The 20,000-nt window shown below is 42.4% G+C and overlaps 2 protein-coding genes across 2 annotated transcripts in view; both read left to right on the forward strand.

Annotated features, from left to right (window-relative positions):
- The window catches only part of LOC147472196 (uncharacterized), a 31,461-nt gene extending 19,695 nt beyond the window's left edge, over positions 1 to 11,766 (forward strand). Inside the window, 3 exon segments of the mRNA XM_086554106.1 lie at positions 1,144 to 1,318; positions 3,873 to 4,007; positions 11,464 to 11,766. Of these exon segments, the coding sequence (XP_086410232.1) occupies positions 1,144 to 1,318; positions 3,873 to 4,007; positions 11,464 to 11,751 (598 nt within the window). The 3' untranslated portion in view covers positions 11,752 to 11,766.
- LOC122264021 (uncharacterized) overlaps positions 1 to 20,000 on the forward strand; it is a 170,720-nt gene that overhangs the window by 121,002 nt on the left and 29,718 nt on the right. The gene's annotated exons all lie outside the window — the stretch shown is intronic.

Consider the following 20,000-nt stretch of genomic DNA (forward strand, 5'->3'; position numbering starts at 1 on the left):
GCGTGTATATATTCTCACTAATACTTCATTTCAAAAATCATCCTACTTCCGACGGTTCGCCCAAACTTCCGTTTAGTCAGCTGCTGCCTCCCCCCCACCCCCTACCCCCGCCTTCTTGTCTGTGCCTTATCATTCTCTTTGAGTTTAAAAAGATATAGTGGTTATAGCCTTTTTATATGGCATGGGTAGGGAATTCACCCCGCACTCTGGGGGTTTAGTTACAGCGGGAATTCTTTCTCCGCGATGAGAGGGGAAGGGGAGGGGGAGGGGGAAGGGGACGGGGAAGGGGGGGGGAGTTGGATGGGCCTTATCTTTGAGACTACAGTATATTAAGATTTTTATAAGTCACCTATGTATGTATGTATGTATATTTATATATAGAAATATACATATATATGTATATATAAATATATGTATATATTTATGTATATATACGTGTGTGTGTGTGTGTGTGTGTGTGTACACGTATATATACATATATGCATATATACAGTTATACATTTATACATATATGCATATATATATATATATATATATATATATATATATATATATATATTATACGATAGAGAGAGACAGAGAGACACACACAAAGACACACACAAACAGAGAGAGACACACACAAAGACACACACAAACAGAGAGAGAGAGAGAGAGAGAGAGAGAGAGAGAGAGAGAAAGAGAAAGATATAGATATAGATATATATGCGTGTATGTGTATGTATTTTCACTTCTTTTTTAATAGATATTAGTCTTGGTTTCGAACGTTTTGAGTGAAAATAGAATATGTAAGCAGAGGCCTTTTAATTATGTTAACAAAGACTTCTTTTCATTGTCTTGCAAATGTGAACAGGATTTTACCGACGTGGCGACAGGAAATCCAAGAAATAGAAAATGAATAAATAAATATAGAAACAGGAAGCGATTGGGAAATGACATTGCAAAGAAAGAAAGAAAGAAAGAAAAGAAAGACATATGCATGTATAATTGATAATCTTTCACATAATTACGCATTAGAGACGAGAAATTTCCGTTACTTTTTGTTTGATAGATTCATTACGTAAACTGTAATTATATGATATAAATTGTAATTAAACTACTATATCCGACCGCCATGTGATGGATTATAGTGACTGAATGAAGAGAAGGGAAGGGGAGGGAAGGGAGGAGAGGGGAGGAGAGGGAAGGGAAGGGAAGGGAAGGGAAGGGAAGGGAAGGGAAGGGAAGGGAAGGGAAGGGAAGGGAAGGGAAGGAGAGGGAAGGGAAGGGAAAGGAGAAAGAAAGGGAGTGGGAGAGAGGAAAGAAAAGGGAAAAGAAAAAAGAAAGGGTGGGGGGAGAGGGTAGGGAGAGAGGGAATGAGGGACACCGAAAGCAGACACATACCTACCTCCCCTTAAAATTTCTCCTCTTTCCTCCCGTCTCCCCCCTCCCCCTCTCCCTCAAACCCTCTAATATGAGTCGCGTTTTTTGCGGATGGGGGCGGGGAGGGGGGGGGGAGAGGAAGAAGGGGAAGCTAATATTTATTAACTGGTTCCGGCCTCTTGCATGTTGGTAGGCGGAGGTTAAACTTAGAAAGGAAGGAGGAAGGAAGTGTGGTGACGTTGGGAGGGAGGAGGAGGGCGAGGGAGAGGGGGAGAAGGAGGCGGAGAGGGAGAGGGAGGGGGAGATGGAGGGGGAGAAGGAGAGGGCGAGGGAGAGGGAGAGGGCGAGGGAGAGGCGGAGAGGGAGAGGGAGGGGGAGGGAGAGGGAGAGGGAGAGGGAGGGGGAGGGAAGGAGGCGGAGAGGGAGAGGGAGAGGGAAAGAGAGAGCAAGGGAGGGGAGAAGGGAAGGAGGCGGAGAGGGAGAGAGAGGGAGAGGAAGAGGGAGGGGTAGGGGGGGAGGGGAGAGGGAGGGGGAGAGGGAGAGGGAAGGAGAACGAGAACGAGAACGAGCGAGCGAGCTAAAACTAAAGAATAAAGATCGAGAGAGAGACACAGGAAAACAAATATTTTCCTTTCCAAATCGGCGACAACTAGAATTAAAAAAAAGAAATCGAAAACCCGAGAACGAAAGAGGACAAAAAAAGAGAGGAAAGAGACGGAGAAAAGAGAAAAGAGGAAAAAGAAAGAGGAAAGAGGCGAAGAAAAGAGAAAAGAGGAAGTCAAGACCACAACGATGCCGTCCAGGTGTTTCTCGTTATCACCTACGTGTCTCTCGAACATCTCGCCCTCGACGACTCTGCGAAAGCGATATCGTGAGGTCTTCATTATCTCCTGGTGGGGGTTGGTGGGGGGGGGGTGAGGGGGGGTGGTGCTCTAGCTATAACGGGTTTGCTGCGGGGGTTTAGGGGGGTTTGAGGGGTCGTGGGGGCGCTTTATGACTGGGGGGTTTGATGTAAGGTTAAGGGTATGTGGATTTATTGCTGTGCTGGATATATATATATATATATATATATATATATATATATATATATATATATATATCAAATTTTGTTTATGCATATCATATATGAATATTTGAATGAACATGTATCTTTTGTTTAATATTTTTGTTTAACACTTGTATTTTCTATTCCAGGTAATTGACGTGGCTGATTTCATCTGACGCTTGGTAAGAATGCTGAGAGGACAGAATGATAAAGAGAAAGCAAGGGAGGTAATAAGACAAAATATTGAAGAAAGCAAACACACAAACAAACGAATAAACACACACGCACACACACACACACACACACACACACACACACACACACACACACACACACACACACACACACACACACACACACACACACACACACACACACACACACACACACACACACACACACACACACACACACACACAAACACAGACTAGCACCTTAACTTACAGTACTAAGTCTAAAGGCAACAGAAGAATGAATGGAGGTGGGGGGGGGTCGGGGGAGGGGAAGGAGAAGGAAGGGGGCGGGGTAGGCAGACAATTGCAAAGGACGTGGTGACAGCAACATCAGCGTTGACTTCCGGTTGTTGATAAATGCTTCGTCACCTCAGCTGTACCGCCACAGTAACCATGAAATTATTTGTTCACAGTTTAATGATAAAACATTGTTGTATTTTGTTTCCTTTCTTTTTGAAAAAAAAACTTCTTCCATTTTTTTTCTTAAAGGAAAATGATATATGGAAGTAAATTCGTTTTTTAAAAGATGGGGGAAAAAAATTTATCACGTGACGCAAATCATTGACCCCTTCTTTTCTTTTGAGTTTTTTTTTTCTTTTTTTTTGTCGTAGTTTGAGACTAATATTCGGCATTGCAAAGGTGAAAGTATACAATGCATATAATTACGAACGAACCAAGAGCTTCGTAGAATTGCAATTTGCACACTGGTTATTAGTCTTAATTCCTGTGAATGAACTTTTATTAGTACCCTTGTCACCAAGAGACTCTCAATGGAAGTGTACATTAGTTTTAGTAGGGATTTTTTTTTTTCTTTCTTTCTTTCTTTCTCTCTTTCTTTTTTTCTTTCCTTCTTTCTTTCTTTCTTTCCTTCTTTCTTTCTTTCTTTCTTTCTTCTTCTTCTTCTTCTTCTTCTTCTTCTTCTTCTTGTTCTTGTTCTTGTTGTTGTTGTTGTTGTTGTTGTTGTTCTTCTTCTTCTTCTTCATCTTCTTCTTCTTCTTTCTTTCTTTCTTTCTTTCCTTCTTTCTTCTTCTTCCAATATTGATAATCATATGTTTTACTTTTCTCTTTCTTTGCAAAGGCCAGAAAATGTGCATAGGGCATGTATCGTATTCTTATTTACATTAATATATGATATAGCATGTGTTTAAGCATATGTCTACCAATACATGCACATGCATAACTGTGAGGGAGAGAGAAAGGATAGGAGAAAGAGTAAGAGAAAGAGCAAGAGAAAGAGAAAGAAAAAGAAAAAGAAGAAGAAAAAAAAAAGAGAGAGAAAGAAATAGAGAGAGAAATAGAAAGAAAGAAAGAAAGAGACAGAGAGAAAGAAAGAAAGAGACAGAGAGAAAGAAAGAAAGAGAAAGATAGTGAATGACTAAGTAAGTGAGTATGTATGTGAGTCAGTGAGTCAGAGAAGTCAGAGTGAAATAGCATGACAGACAGAGACAGAGAGAGAGACACCAGAATCACGCAGAATCTCCCGTCCGATGACGAATCACCCCCCTCCCCCCGCCCTTCCGCCCATCCCCCCCCTACCTCTTCACGCCCGCAGCCCGCCCATAAATCAGCGAAGTAGCCACCACGTGTGTGCTAGGATGCCACCAGAAGCTCCTATTTCACGGGCGCTGCGAAGTCCTCTCTCACGTCCCGAGTTCCGCTGGTTGCAACATCACCCCCCCCCCCACCGATTGCACTTTGCTTGCTTGTAATGGGGGATGTTTCGTGATTTTATGGGGTTGGGTTGTTCATTTTTTTGTTTTTTTTCTGTTATTCTTTATTTTTTTATTTTTTTTTTTGTTTTACCGTTGCGAGCATCATCCATCATATTAATTACCATCACTACCATCATCAGCATCACCATGACCATTACCACAATCACCATCACTACCATCACCATTACCACCATCACCAATACCATCACTACCATCACCATTACCACCACAATCACCATAACCATCACTACCATCACCACCATAACCACCACCATCATCCTTCATTTTCTTCATTTCCTGTCGTTCTTTTCTCCCTTTCAATTTCAACTTCATCATCACCTTCTGCGTTTATTTAATTCCATTAATTACCTTTTCCTTTACTCGTATAGGCCTGTCTTCTTTAATTAATAATTTTCGATGTTATTTTGAATCTTCTATTTTAGCATTTTCTTTTTATCTTCTCATCCTTATTGATGTTCTTTCTTTATTTATCATTGTTGTCTATTACTTTTTTGTATTTATGTAATCTAAAGATTATATTTATTATTTATTTATTGTATAATCAAAACTTTCTGTCAATTATTTTACATTACATATACTTTTTCTCACTCCCGTAATCTAAACCATCTATTTATCACTTTATATTAATTCCTTTTCACTTACGCAACCTTTCAGAACGATATGATATGAAACGCCAACGAAATCATACGGTATTTTTCGCTCGCGAGGATGTCACTTCATTAATCTCATTTCTGTTTATATTTCCTTATTCCTCAGATTATTATCATCTCATTTCCGTCTTTGTTTTGTAGCTGTTTCGCTTTTTCTTTGATCTTTTCATTTTTATTATTCGTTTCTTTTTATTTAGATTATCTTTCGTACCGCTGTTGTTTATTCATTTTTTTATTTTTTTATTTATCATGTTCATTCTCTTTTCTTTAGACATATTTTCATTCTTTTATCATTCCTCTCTCTCCTTCCATCACTCGTCAGCGACTGATCATCAATAATATTTTTCTATCACTGATTTTGGATTTTATTTTCTAAATCTTGTAGATCAATAAGACTTTGGTGCATCGAGCGGATGTGGTATTTATTTCTGTAGTATTGGCGCTAAGCTTGTTTTGTGGTTTCTTTTATTTCTGCTACATTTGTTTGTCTTTGTGCACTTCTTGCGCTTCAGTTTATTCTCGTTCTCCACCTTTTCCTCCTCGTCTTTCTTCATCTTCTTTGTCATCAACACTTCCTCCTCAATCTCCTTCTCCTCCTCTTCCTCGTTCTTCCAATCTCCTTTTCCTCCTCTTCCTCCTTCTTCTGCTCTTCTCTCCTTTATTTTCCCCTCCTTTCCCTCCTCTTCCTTTTCCCCTCTTCCTTCTCCTTCTCCTCCTCCTTCTTCTTCCTCTTCCTTCTTTTCCTCTTCCTTCTCCTCCTCCTCCTCCTCCACCTCCTCCTCCTCCCCCCACTGCAGCATAACTCCCTTCCACACCACCCTCGTCTTCTTGATACTTCAGAAAGTCAGATTTATATGCAGTCTTAGGAACTAAAGTTTTCCGTTCCCTCCGCGTGCAACATCCAAACCGCTACTAAAACACCGTTGCAACATTATCCTTCGGCCAAACACGATTGCAACACAAGACTCACTCAACTCTAAGCATCTGCGACGTGGGCAAGTGTGCGTTACTCTTTAATCAAGGAAATCTGAAACCCTTGCGCCTCTGACCCTAACAATGCACGGGTTTAATTTGCAACATTTGGTCCCCTCTCAAGATAAAAAAAAAGAAAAAAAAAAGTAAGAAGATAAAAAGTATACGCCAAGGCAAGCTCTACTACCTTCCTAAACCGGCAAATGTTTTAGCTTAAGTACGTTGTATTTTGTGTTCTTACATTGGCCATTGTCAGACTCGGGTAAGAAGCCTCCATAGCAAAGAGGCAAAACGACGGGAGGTTTTCGAAAAAAAAAAAAAATGCCCGTCTGTATTCCAGATTGTTAAAGTTTTCTTAAATGTGTAGTCTACTTTAAAAATGCCTCCTACTAAACTTTTTTTCTTCATAAGCTTAGGTTGTAAAGTACTTGGTATGCATATACTGTAACTTGGCACCATGCACACCTTATAAAATAGTATATATTATGCGCTCATGGCAACGTAAAACTAAGTACATGTTGAAACTTTGAACTGGAGAATTACACTCTTGAACTTAGCACACTCTTAGTACACACTCTAATGTTCGTATACTCTTTAACTGTGAATGCTTCAGGTACAGACTGTGACTTAGCATTACGTTCTAGACATGTAATTCTAAATGTCCAAAGTACAGGCTATAACTTATAACATCACGTATGTATACATCGAAATCATGTATACATCAAATACACAGTGGAAAAAAATTAAGTACACAGCGTGAATCTGAAAACTTCAACTACACACTATAACTCTGAACACCCCAAGTATACACTCTAGCCTAAATACCAAAAGTACACAACTGAAACTCAGAATATCTCGAGTACACACTGACACTCTGAAATCGTCGAGCCTAACCTGTAACTCTGAATCCCACACATACACACTGTAACTCTGAATCCCACAAATACACACTGTAACTCTGAATCCCACAAATACACACTGTAACTCTGAATCACACAAATACACACTGTAACTCTGAATACCCCAAGTACTCACTATACCTCAAGCAGGCACTGTACGACTGAATGAATACCTCAAGTACACATTGTAACTCAGCCCTACTCAAAGGTACACGTGGGTCGTGACTGATAGCGGAGATTTCTTGAAGTGTTGGTACTAGCCACGACCCTACGACCGAAGGGTGATAGTCAAGACCCCTTCAAGTATTGGTACGAGCTACGACCTGGTAACCTGTGGGTGATTCTTCGTGAGCTTTTGAGTCGTAAAGATGACACTCTTCTTTGATAATAGAGAGAAAAAGAAATACTGTGGAGAGAGAGAGAGAGAAAGAAAGGAAAATGAGAGAACCGAATTTGCATTTGTTTTGTGATTGCTTGATATTCTCTCATAGAATTCTAAGCAGCAGTGAGCGAAAGAAATTGGGATTCTACCTTAATGCAAAATAACTAAATTTCTGTTCTAGTTAAAGAGTTCACACGGCAGAACAAAAATGCAGTGATAGGACTAATGCTGACACTTGAACTTGATAGGTTTATGGGGGTTTAGGGGTAAGGGTGGGAGGAGGGGGAGGGAGAGGGAGGGAGGGGAGGGAAGGGGTGTGGGACATGGCATGGGCGGACACTCGTTTGTGGACATGAACAAAAAAAGGAGTAGAAAAAAAACAAGTGCAGGGGAGAATGTTTTAATCCCCAAAAGGGAGTGACAAAAAGGGAATGAATAAGATATTTTAAATGAGGCAATTATTATGGTTATGATAGTTATTACATCACCTCGTTCAGTGACAAGGGAGAGAGAGAGAAAAAGAGTGAGAGAGAGAGAGAGAGAGAGAGAGAGAGAGAGAGAGAGAGAGAGAGAGAGAGAGAGAGAGAGAGGGGGGGGAAGGAGAGAGAGGGGGGAGAGAGAGAGAGAGAGAGAGAGAGAGAGAGAGAGAGAGAGAGAGAGAGAGAGACAGAGAGTGAGTGAAAGAATGAGAGAGAGAGAGAGATATGGAAAAGAAAAAGAAGAAAATGGAGAATAAAAACATGGTACTTGGATACTACGCAAATCCCCCCCCCCCCCAAAAAAAAAAAAAAAAAAAAAAAAAATGAAGCAAAAAATAAAAACCTCAAGCACGGAGCCCCAACCTTCCCCAAACGCTCGACCACTAAGAGGCTAACACCCCTCCCCTACCCCCCCTCCCCCCAGCCCCTTCTCCATGTCGGACTCCAAAAAGACACACATTCCCCTGACCGCCCCGACCACACAGCCAAACCTGGCGAGATAAACAAAGCGAGGAGGGTAGGCCTGGTCCTGGGGGTAAGCCTACAGAGGAGGCCTAGGCGGGGGCGTGGCGGAGGAACCCCCTCCCCCCCTCCTCCTCCTCCTCCTCCTCCTCCTCCTCCTCCTCCTCCTCCTCCTCCTCCTCCTCCTCCTCCTCCTCCTCCTCTTCCCCCCTTGACAAATTAGGTGGAGAAAGGCTTGGCGGAGGGAATGCGTTCGCGTGTTCTCTGGGGTATTGGTCGTTTGTCTGGCTCGGGGGGGGGGGGGATGCCCGCGCGGGGTGCCCAACTGCCCATGGCCGCGCACACGCACATGCACACGCTGACGGATATGCACATGCGATCTCGCTTTCCTTTCTCTCTTTCTCTTTCTTTTTCTTTCTCTTTCTTTTTCTTTTTCTTTTTCTTTCTCAATCTCTTTCTCTTTCTCTGTCTCTCTCTCTCCATATATATATATATATATATATATATATATATATATGTATATATGTATATATATATATTTATACATTTATACATTTATACATACATACATACATACATACATACATACACACGCGCGCACACACACACACACACACACACACACACACACACACACACACACACACACACACACACACACACACACACACACACACATCATCTCCTACATTCAAAATCTACTGCAAAGGCTAGCCTGTCATGTATAGACATCTGTGAAATAACAAACACTAGATCAGACAGACAGAGAAAAAAAAAACTTTTACGCCAAGTTATTTTACTTTCCATTTTCTTTGTCGGTGTCCGTTTTCTGTTGGCGCTTCGATGGAGGAACAAGACACACCGATAATTCAGTCGAGCCGCTTATTGATAACGTTTCTACCGACGGAGAAGGAGAAGTAGAACCGTCGCCGCTGCCCTTTGTAGTTTTACAGCTTCTCGTGATTTTGTAGTTTTCTGTCTTTTTTTTTTTTTTTTTTTTTTTTTAGATTTGTAGTTGAAGGCGAATAAAACTCGAATGTTATTTTCACCGGATTTATTTGCTCGTTCGCGCGGGTTTGTTGTTATTTTCACAGGGATTAACGGTGTTTAGATTGTATGTGATTTATTTCCTTTCTTGCGTTAATTAAAATCGTAAGGACATGCGCTCATCATCTCTACACTCATTAACGCCATCCGAGCGTCTTGTGAGACTTATGAGGGACTTATGAAAGTTGCATATAACGCTAATTCTCATTATCTCTCAATATGTCGGGATTGTAATTATACCGGATAATTATTTAACCTTGAGGAATGGTATTCGGTGTTGTATACGAAGAGATGAAGTTGTGATGAGTGTGAGAGGTTGTGGTGAAGGTGATGAATTTTTGTGATGAATTCTCTCTCTCTCTCTCTCTCTCTCTCTCTCTCTCTCTTCCTATCCCTATCCCCCTTCCTCCCTTCCTCTTTCTCTCACCCCTCCCTTCCTCTCTCTCTCTTTCCCTTCCTCCTTCCCTCCCTCTCTCTCTCCCTTCCTCTCTTTCTCTCCCTCATTCCCTTCCTCCTCCTCCCCTCTCCCCTCCCTCCCTCCCTCCTCCCCCTCCCTCCCTACCTACCTCTCTTCCTCTCTTCCTATCTCTCTCCACCTGTCGTCTAAAAAAAGAAAGAAAAAAAGACAAGCTAAAAACCACCCATTGTAACGGGAGACAACCTAACCCACTCGCCCATATGCAAATTAGCTAACACTTAACAGGTTCGGGAATTATCGATAAATTTGTCCGCGTCACATAAACGTTACGCCATAGTCGGGTAACAGGAGGAATAATGTCGAAGCTTAATGTCCAAGCTTGGAACGCCAGGTGAGCTGAGTGGGGAAGGGGGGAGGGGTGGGGAAAGGGGGAAGGGGTGGGGGGTGGGTTGGATGGGGAGGAAAGTGAGAGGGAGGAAGGGGACAAGGGAGAGGGATGGAGGGAAAGGGAAAGTGTGAGAGGGAGAGGGAAGGAGGGAGGGAAAGGGAAGTGTGAGAGGGAGAGGGAAGGAAGGAGGGAAAGGGAAAGTGTGAGAGGGAGAGGGAAGGAGGGAAAGGGAAAGTGAAGTGTGAGAGGGAGAGGGATGGAGGGAAAGTGAAGTGTGAGAGGGGAGACGTGAGAATAAGTGGGAGAGGAAATATAGGAGAGTGAGTGGGAGAAGGGAGAAGGGAGTGGAAATTAGTGAGAGGGATAGTGAATGGGCAAGGGAAGCAGGGAAAATTGGAGAGGCGAAGAAGGGAGAGCGAGTGGGAAATAAACGAAAGGAAAGTGAGAGAGAGTAGGAAAAGGAAAAGGAAGAGGGAGAAGAGGAGGGGAGAAAAGACGTATATAGGAAGAGGGAAGAGAAGAGAGGGATGGAGAGGGGAGGGAGAGATAAAATTCCAGAGCTTGTTTTTAATATATGTTTTATGTAGCTTGATGGAAGTGGCTGATTTTTATTAGCTTTGTTATTAGCATTTAAATATATGCGATTGTAGTTTTATAAAATCAAAAGTAGATTCATAAGTTCGTAATTATTATTTCTCGATAGGATTAGGAAATTCCATTAACCGCATCTAAGGTTTTTTTTCTTCTAAATTCTAAAACTATCAAATTGGAAAAAGAAAAAGAAAATTAAACATAACAATCACTTTAGTTGATAGAATCCAGAATAACCAATCACACACACATACATATATATGTGTGTGTGTGTGTGTGTGTGTGTGTGTGTGTGTGTGTGTGTGTGTGCGTGTGCGTAAAAAGATATATATATCGCCTTCATTCCCCGAAAACAAAGACAAAGCCAACGTATCCATACGAACATTTCCCCCCACCCCACCCCTCCCACCCCATCCCCCGGTAATTATTAGCCACATCCATATCGTAATGACAATTAATCACGGTGATTACTATGGAAAATGAGCTGTGATGAGACCCCGGCAAAGGTCAAAGGACGGGATTCGTTCCATAACTTGTTTGACCTTATAGAAGCAACATCATCAGCTGTTGAAGACCGATGAGAAGGCTTTCGGTCGGTCGAGTCTTCTTCGTCTTCTGGCGTTTTGTTATTAGTTTTTTTTATTGGTTGTTGTTGTTGTTGTAGAAGTAGTAGTAGTAATTGTAGTAGTAGTAGTAGTAGTTGTTGTTGTAGTTGTAGTTGTTGTAGTAGTAGAAGTTGTTGTTGTAGTTGTAGAAGTCGTAGTAGTAGTAGTAGTGGTAGTAATAACAGTAATAGTAGTAGCGACAGAAGAAGAAGGAGGAGGAGAAGAAGACGAAGAAGAAGAAGAAGAAGAAGAAGAAGAAGAAGAAGAAGAAGAAGGAGAAGGTGGAGAAGAAGAAGGAAAAATCGTCTTCTTTATCTGATATTCTTTTTAAGAATGACGTTAATAAAGATGACAACATATTACTAATGCTACTGATGATGATAACACAAATAATGATAACAAACAGGTTGATAACAAAGATGATAATAATAATGATCAGAATAATTAAGATAAGGACAACCGTAACAACAAACCAAAGATTCTAATATACCATCATTATAATCATCCTAATCATCATCATTACTACCGCTGTGTCGTCTCTATCGTCATTATAATATACCAGCAAGACTAATACATCCCCATCAACACACCACAACCAACACCACCATCACCATCAGCACACCACCATCACCACAACCACCACCATCACCACCACCACCACACCACCACCACCATCACCACAACCACCACCACCATCACCATCAACCACCACCATCACCACCACCATCAACAAATTCCAAAGATATTCCCACTCTGTCCCAGTTCATACCTCCAGCCTGTAACCCTTCCTTGTTAATGGGTCGTGCAGGTCGCCTTTGTCAGCGGTGGTGGTCGTAATAGACAAGCTTGTTGGGTGAGCGAAGTCTTGCAGGAACGTCTTGCAGGCTGGACGACGAGAAGGTGTTATCTCACTCTTTTTTTTTTTTTTTTTTTTTTTTTTTTTTGCTCCGGGAACTGGATCGACTTAGCTCTTCGTGTGGGGTTTCGGGTTTGGGTGGGGTGGTGGTGGAGGGTTGTGGGGGTGTTTGTGTGTGTGTGTGGGGGGGGGTGTTTGTGTGTGTGTGTGGGGGGGGGTAGTTTGTTTGTGTGTGTGGGGGGGGGGGGGTGTGTGTATGTATGTTTATGTTTATGTTTATGTTTATGTTTATATGTTTGTACGCACACACACAAATAACATCGGATTCCGTCGGATCAAACTGCATCTTATTGCAGAAAAAAGATGAAGACACTTTTTGCCAAATCACCAAAGGAGCAATCCGAATCACTGACAAAAACTGATTATTTTCCTAGACGTTTACCAATCACTTCTAATCACCAATCTCTCCTATCAGTGGGTGGTAGATGGTAGGGAGGAGGTAGGGGGTGGTAGGTGGGAGGTGGTATATGGTAGGTGGTGGATGGTAGGCGAGAGGAGGTATGCTGTAAGTGGTGGATGGTAGGTGGTAGATGGTAGGTGGTAGGTGGGAGGTTGTAAATGGTAGGTAGTGGTAGGTGGGAACTGGTAGATGGTAGATGCTTGGTGATATGGTAGGTAGCAGGTGATAGCTAGCAATTGGCAAATGATAGATAAAAGATAGGAAATAACAAGTTGTAAATGGTAGATGGTATATATCACAAAATAGATGGTAGATTCTAAATTCCAGGTATAAAATAACAAATGATAAGTGGTAGTCGAAAGACGGTAGTTAGTGCAATATAGATGGTAGACTTAGAATGGTCGACGGTAGACGACAGGTAGTAGATAGCTGACCATCGGACCACCAGCGTAGTCTGAACTACCACCCCGCCCCTGAGGCTAGGCATAATGATAGTCCAGAAGGAGTAGAAGTGGGTGGGGGGTTGGGGTTGGGGGGGTGAGATGGAAGGGTAGGTGGGGGTGGGGGTGAGATGGAAGGGGGTGGGGGGTTGGGGTTAGGGGGGTGAGATGGAAGGGGGTGGGGGGTGGGGGGAGGAGTAGAAGGGGTTGGAGGTGGGGTGGGATGGAAGGGGTTGGGGGGGTTGGGGGGTGAGATGGAAGGGGTTGGGGGGTTGGGGTTGGGGGTGAGATGGAAGGGTAGGTGGTGGAGGGGAGAGGGAGGGGAGGAGGAGGAGGTGTATTTGTAGGTTAGTTTTGTCTATTACTAGGGCTGATGTAGAGGGAGAGTGGGTTTTGGCCATGTGATAGGAATGTTTTTTGTTTTTTTTAAGAATATTTCAATCAAGGATGTAAAACGAGCACGAACACACACACACACACACATACACACACACACACACACACACACACACACACACACACACACACACACACGCACACACACACACACGCACGCACGCACACAAACTAACAATCACACATACCTAACCATCCAACCCCATCATTTGTGATATTCAGTATCCGATTCAAAATGCGATTCAAAACCCACTTCAGCATTCAATTCAGTATCCGATTCAGTATTCGACTCAGTACCTGAGTAGCCGCTTCAGCGTTCGATTCAGTATCCGCTTCAGCAATCAATTCAATATCCGTAGCCGATTCACTATCCGATTAAACACCCGCTTCAGCATTCAATTCAATATCCGTAGCCGATTCACTATCCTTTTAAACACCCGCTTCATTACCCGATTCACTATCCGATTCCCCAACCAAAGCGCGGGTGGCATCGGAAGGGAGACTCTCTCGCAATCGGATTTCTTGTTCTTGTCTTTCCTTTTGTACTTTTGTTTGTGTTTTTTGTTTGGTTTGTTTGTGTTTTTGTTTGATTTGTTTGTGTTTTTGTTTGGTTTGTTTGTGTTTTTGGTTTGTTTGTTTGTGTTTTTGTTTGGTTTGTTTTTGTTTTTTGTTTGATTTGTTTTTTTTTGTTTGTTTTGTTTTGTGTTTTTGTTTGGTTTGTTTGTGTTTTTGTTTGGTTTGTTTGTGTTTTTGTTTGTGTTTTTTTGCTTTGTGTTTTTGTTTGGTTTGTTTGTATGTTTGTTTGGTTTGTTTGTGTTTTGTTTGGTTTGTTTGTGTTTTTGTTTGGTTTGTTTGTGTTTTTGTTTGCTTTGTTTTTGTTTTTGTTTGGTTTGTTTGTGGTTTTTGTTTGATTTTTTTTTTTTGTTTTGTGTTTTTGTTTGGTTTGTTTGTGTTTTTGTTTGGTTTGTTTGTGTTTTTGTTTGTGTTTTTTTGCTTTGTGTTTTTGTTTGGTTTGTTTGTATGTTTGTTTGGTTTGTTTGTGTTTTGTTTGGTTTGTTTGTGTTTTTGTTTGGTTTGTTTGTGTTTTTGTTTGGTTTGTTTGTGTTTTTGGTTTGTTTGTGTTTTTGTTTGGTTTGTTTGTGTTTTTGGTTTGTTTGTGTTTTTGTTTGTGTTTTTTTGCTTTGTGTTTTTGTTTGGTTTGTTTGTATGTTTGTTTGGTTTGTTTGTGTTTTGTTTGGTTTGTTTGTGTTTTTGTTTGGTTTGTTTGTGTTTTTGTTTGGTTTGTTTGTGTTTTTGGTTTGTTTGTGTTTTTGTTTGGTTTGTTTTTGTTTTTTGTTTGATTTGTTTTTTTTTTGTTTGTTTTGTTTTGTGTTTTTGTTTGGTTTGTTTGTGTTTTTGTTTGGTTTGTTTGTGTTTTTGTTTGTGTTTTTTTGCTTTGTGTTTTTGTTTGGTTTGTTTGTATGTTTGTTTGGTTTGTTTGTGTTTTGTTTGGTTTGTTTGTGGTTTTGTTTGGTTTGTTTGTGTTTTTGTTTGGTTTGTTTGTGTTTTTGTTTGCTTTGTTTTTGTTTTTGTTTGGTTTGTTTGTGGTTTTTGTTTGATTTTTTTTTTTTTTTGTGTGTTTTTGTTTGGTTTGTTTGTGTTTTTGTTTGGTTTGTTTGTGTTTTTGTTTGTGTTTTTTTGCTTTGTGTTTTTGTTTGGTTTGTTTGTATGTTTGTTTGGTTTGTTTGTGTTTTGTTTGGTTTGTTTGTGGTTTTGTTTGGTTTGTTTGTATTTTTGTTTGATTTGTTTGTGTTTTTGTTTGCTTTGTTTTTGTTTGCTTTGTTTGTATTTTTGTTTGCTTTGTATTTTTGTTTGCTTTGTTTGTAGTTTTTATGTATGGGTTTGTGTGTTTTGTGTTTCCTTGTTAGGTTGTATTATTTTTGTTGTGTTGTATTTATTGTTTGTTGGTGTTGTATTTGTTGATTCTGTTTATTTCTTTTTTTTTCCTTTTTTTTTGTTTGTTTGATCTGTCTTTGTCCTTTCTTTTAAGTTTTTTTTTGTGTGTTAGATTTCATAGCATATTTGTGCGTTTTATTTATGGATTCTATCTCTCTCTATCTCCCCTCCATCACGCTCTCCCCCCCCTTCCCCCCTTCCCCCTCCTTTCAAAAGCTCTCGACCTGTACGTCACGAAGGCCGACATGACCTCTGGCCGTGACCTCTCTTTGGCGTCGGAGAGGTCAGGGTTGGATGTACATATATAGGGATTACCTAAGATTACGGCGGGATTTATTCATACATTCATCAGTCATACCTACGTGAGGCGCAACAACAACAGACACGGAGGGGGGAGGGAGGGGAAGGGGGGGAGAGGGAGGGAGGGAAGGGGGGAGGGAGGGAGGGAAGGGGAAAGGAGAGGGGGAGGGAGGAAGGGAAGGGGGAAGGAGAGGGAGGGAGGGAGGGTGGGAGGGAAGGGGGTTGGCAGGAGAGAGGGGGAGGTTGGAAGGGGAGAGGGGGAGGGAGAGAGGGAGAAGGGTTTAGGGGTTGGGAGAGGAGGGGAGGGATGTGGGGAAGGGGGTGGAGGGGGAAGGAGCTGAAAGGCTTAAGGTTCATTGCAAGATGTGACTTACTGAATCATTTTGTTTTTTGATGGTTTTCACAACAAATTTAATTGAGGTCAGACATTATTCTGGTTTCAAGATGAATATCCATACCAAACTCCAGGGTTTTGATATGATGGATTTATATAATACATAAATACATATTATATTCACACTTACTGTACATACATACGTACATACATATATACATACATACATACATACATACATACATACATACATACATACATACATACATACATACATACATACATACATACAAACAAACATATATATGTATATGTGTGTGTGTGTGTGTGTGTGTGTGTGTGTGTGTGTGTGTGTGTGTGTGTGTGTGTGTGTGTGTGTGTGCGTGCGTGTGTGCGCGCGCGCGTCTTTATATGTACGTGTGTGAAATAAGATGTTAATTTAATTTACTCGACTTAAACATATTTATTTTCGCATTTCAAAAATCTTTCGGCGTGATGTCCGGCAAGTGCTTAAGATCAACGTCTTTTGACCACAGCAATTAGAAGTTTCAATGATTGCGTTTACTTCAAAGATTTCAGTAAAATCTGAACGCTTCGATTGCAATTGCTAATGCCTTTTCGAGTTGATACATATTTGTGTTTTGCAATAACACGAAAAATATGGATTTGGTTAAAAACCTTTTCCTTGTGGGAAAAAATTTAACCGATAGTGACCCCATTGAATATAATATCTATAATATCATATTTATAATAGTAAACGAAACCAGGTAATACATAATCAAAATACTATAGTAATTCTCGCGTTAATATCTAACAATCGCAACTGACTTCTTCTAAAATTGCTGTTTGCAATGTGAAGCCAAAAGGGGAAACGTGTCATGGCACAAGAGAGTGTGACACCTGACACGCGATTACCAATTTTCTTCGGCTGAACCGCAAGCGTGTCTGTCTGTCCGAAAAGACTGTTAAGAGGGGGAGGGGGAAGGGTGGAGGAGGGGAGGGGGGAGGGGGAAGGGGTGGAGGAGGTGAAGGGGTGGAGGGGGTGAATGGGAAGGAAGTGGGAGGAGGAAAGGAAAGGGGTGTGGGAGGTTAAGGGGAAGGGAGCGGGGCGAGGAAAAGGAAGGGAGGGGGATATGAGAAAAAGGGGAAGGAAAGGGTAGGGGAAGGAGAAGGGAACAAGAGGAAGAAAGGGATGGGAGAGAGAGTAGGAAGGGTGGGAGAAGGGGGAAGGTGAGAGGAGGAAGGTAGGGGGAAGGGAAAGAGAGGAAGGGAGAAGCGAAGGCATAAGTGAGAGGGGGAAGGAAGGGGGGAGGGAAAAAGAGGAAGGGAGAAGCGAAGGCATAAGGGAGAGGGGGGAGGGAAAGAGAGGAAGGGAGAAGCGAAGGCATAAGGGAGAAGGGGGAAGGAAGGGGGGAGGGAAAGAGAGGAAGGGAGAAGCGAAGGCATAAGGGAGAGGGGGAATGAAGGGGGGAGGGAAAGAGAGGAAGGGAGAAGCGAAGGCATAAGGGAGAGGGGGAAAATAAGGAGGGAGGGAAAGAAAGGAAGGGAGAAGCGAAGGCTTAAGGGAGAGGGGGAAGGAAGGGGAAAGGGAGAAGCGAAGGCATAAGGGAGAGGGGGAAGGAAGGGGGGCGGGAAAGAGAGGAAGGGAGAAGCGAAGGCATAAGGGAGAGGGGGAAGGAAGGGGGGAGGGAAAGAGAGGAAGGGAGAAGCGAAGGCGTAAGGGAGAGGGGGAAGGAAGGGGGGAGGGAAAGAGAGGAAGGGAGAAGCGAAGGCGTAAGGGAGAGGGGGAAGGAAGGGGGGAGGGAAAGAGAGGAAGGGAGAAGCGAAGGCATAAGGGAGAGGGGAAAGGAAGGGGGAAGGGAAAGAGAGGAAGGGCGAAGCGAAGGTTTAAGGGAGAGGGGGAAGGGAGAAGCGAAGGCATAAGGGAGAGGGAGAGGGAAGGCCCAGCGAAGTAGATTGTTGTGGTCAGATTGTGTGACAAAAGATTGTTTTTGTGCGAGTTTGTATGGGTCTTTTTCTTGTCGGATGGGGAGAATGGGGATGGGGAGGGGGGGAGGAGTGTCTCGAATCTCTTCTTTGCTTGTTTCTTTTTATATCTATATATTTTTTTCATTATGTTTGTATGATGACGATAGGGTTGCTGTTGCTCGTAATAATTGTGATGGCGGTGCTGTTGTTACTGGTGATGATAAGGATATTCCCATTACACCCGCTCTCTCTCTCTCCCTCCCTCTCTCTCTCTCTCACTCTCTCTCTCTCTCCCCTCCCTCTCTATCTCTCTCTCTCTCCCCCTCCCTCTCTCTCTCTGTCACTCTCACTCACTCTCTCTCTCTCTCTCTCTATCTATCCATCTCCCTTACTCACACAATCAGTCACACACTCACTCACTCTCTCTCTCTCTCTCTCTCTCTCTCTCTCTCTCTCTCTCTCTCTCTCTCTCTCTCTCTCTCTCTCTCTCTCTCTCTCCCTCTCTCTCTCTCTCTCTTTCTTTCTCTCTCCCTCTCTCTCCCTCCCCCTACCCCCCCCCCTCTCTCTCTCTCTCTCTCTCTCTCTCTCTCTCTCTCTCTCTCTCTCTCTCTCTCTCTCTCTCTCTCTCTCTCTCTCTCTCTCTCTCTCTCTCTCTCTCTCATATTTTTTTCACCCTACCGTAATGTTTTTCCCTGCATAGGTACCCTAGTAAATATTCTACTTCCATTGTTATCTCAATCCTGTACTTATCAGAGATCAAAAGTTTATCTGGTGTATCTACAACGTCTTTAACTTCTTGCTGTGGCTGGTCACTGTTTTTTAGATGTATTTGTTTTTATCTACTTTGCAAGTTATTTTGTATGCAGAATTAGTGCAGCGATACCATGCCATTGCCATGTCTTGGTGCGTGTGTATGCATCTCTGGTTGTTTTCACCGATTGTTTGTTAAAGTATTGAATCATTTGTTTATCTATCTATCTATGTGTGTCTATCTATCTATCTATCTATCTATCTATCTATCTATCTCTCTCTCTCTATATATATATGTATATATATGTGTGTGTGTGTGTGTGTGTTTGTGTGTGTTTGTGTGTGTATGTGTATGTGTATGTGTGTATGTGTATGTATGTATGTATGCATGTATGTATGTATGTATGTATGTTCACGTATCCAGAAACAACATGTAGCATATCCAGGAGATATAACATACGTAATGATCCATGATTTCCAAACCGCAATTCTAATAATTCTCTAATTGAACACCACCATTTCCAACACACCCAGTCACGTGCATGATCCATTGAGCCTGCATGACAAAAGCCACTTAATTGGGCCCTTCGTCAGCAGCCAGCGATCGGCTGTGTAGCCCCGCCTCCGTCCGCCCGAATCGAGAGCCGATGGATGACACAGCACACCGCCTCCTTACGCCCACTGGCTGACTGTCGTTAAATCGCCATTGTAAGTCCCGAGCGAAGTGACGCGTGATCGTCACACCCGTCGGTCACTCGGAGGGTAATTCATAGAACGACCTTAGTTGACCCGTGGTATCGAGGAGGGACCGCGGGGTCGTTTTTTCCGTCTTAATGCCGTGTGGTTTCGACCGTAGGGAGGTTGTGTGTGAGTGTGTGTTCGAGTTCTCTTGGAAATGATACGGGTATGAGGGCGAGGTGGAATGTTTATGTGTGTGTGTGTGTGTGTGTGTGTGTGTGTGTGTGTGTGTGTGTGTGTGTGTGTGTGTGTGTGTGTGTGTGTGTGTGGTTGTGTTTGTGTGTGTGTGTGTGTGTGTGTGTGTATGTATAAATGTATGTATGTATGTATGTATGTATGTATGTATGCGCATATGTGTGTGTGTTGGACCTTACACTTCCCATTATACTAATTAGCGAGAAAACTTCACAAGGATTTAGCAGATACGCATCCACATTTCCTCCCACTGGGACTTTTGCAAAACCTAGCGATCCTTCGACTGCCATTCCACAATCTAATCCGCTCTTCAGCATCTCGGAAAACCGCTTCTTAATCATCACGACTTGATACCATGGCAA

The sequence above is a fragment of the Penaeus japonicus genome, unplaced genomic scaffold (assembly GCF_977035675.1).
Source record: "Penaeus japonicus unplaced genomic scaffold, GWHDUDI00000001_assembly GWHDUDI00000003, whole genome shotgun sequence".
Classification (NCBI taxonomy): domain Eukaryota; kingdom Metazoa; phylum Arthropoda; class Malacostraca; order Decapoda; family Penaeidae; genus Penaeus; species Penaeus japonicus.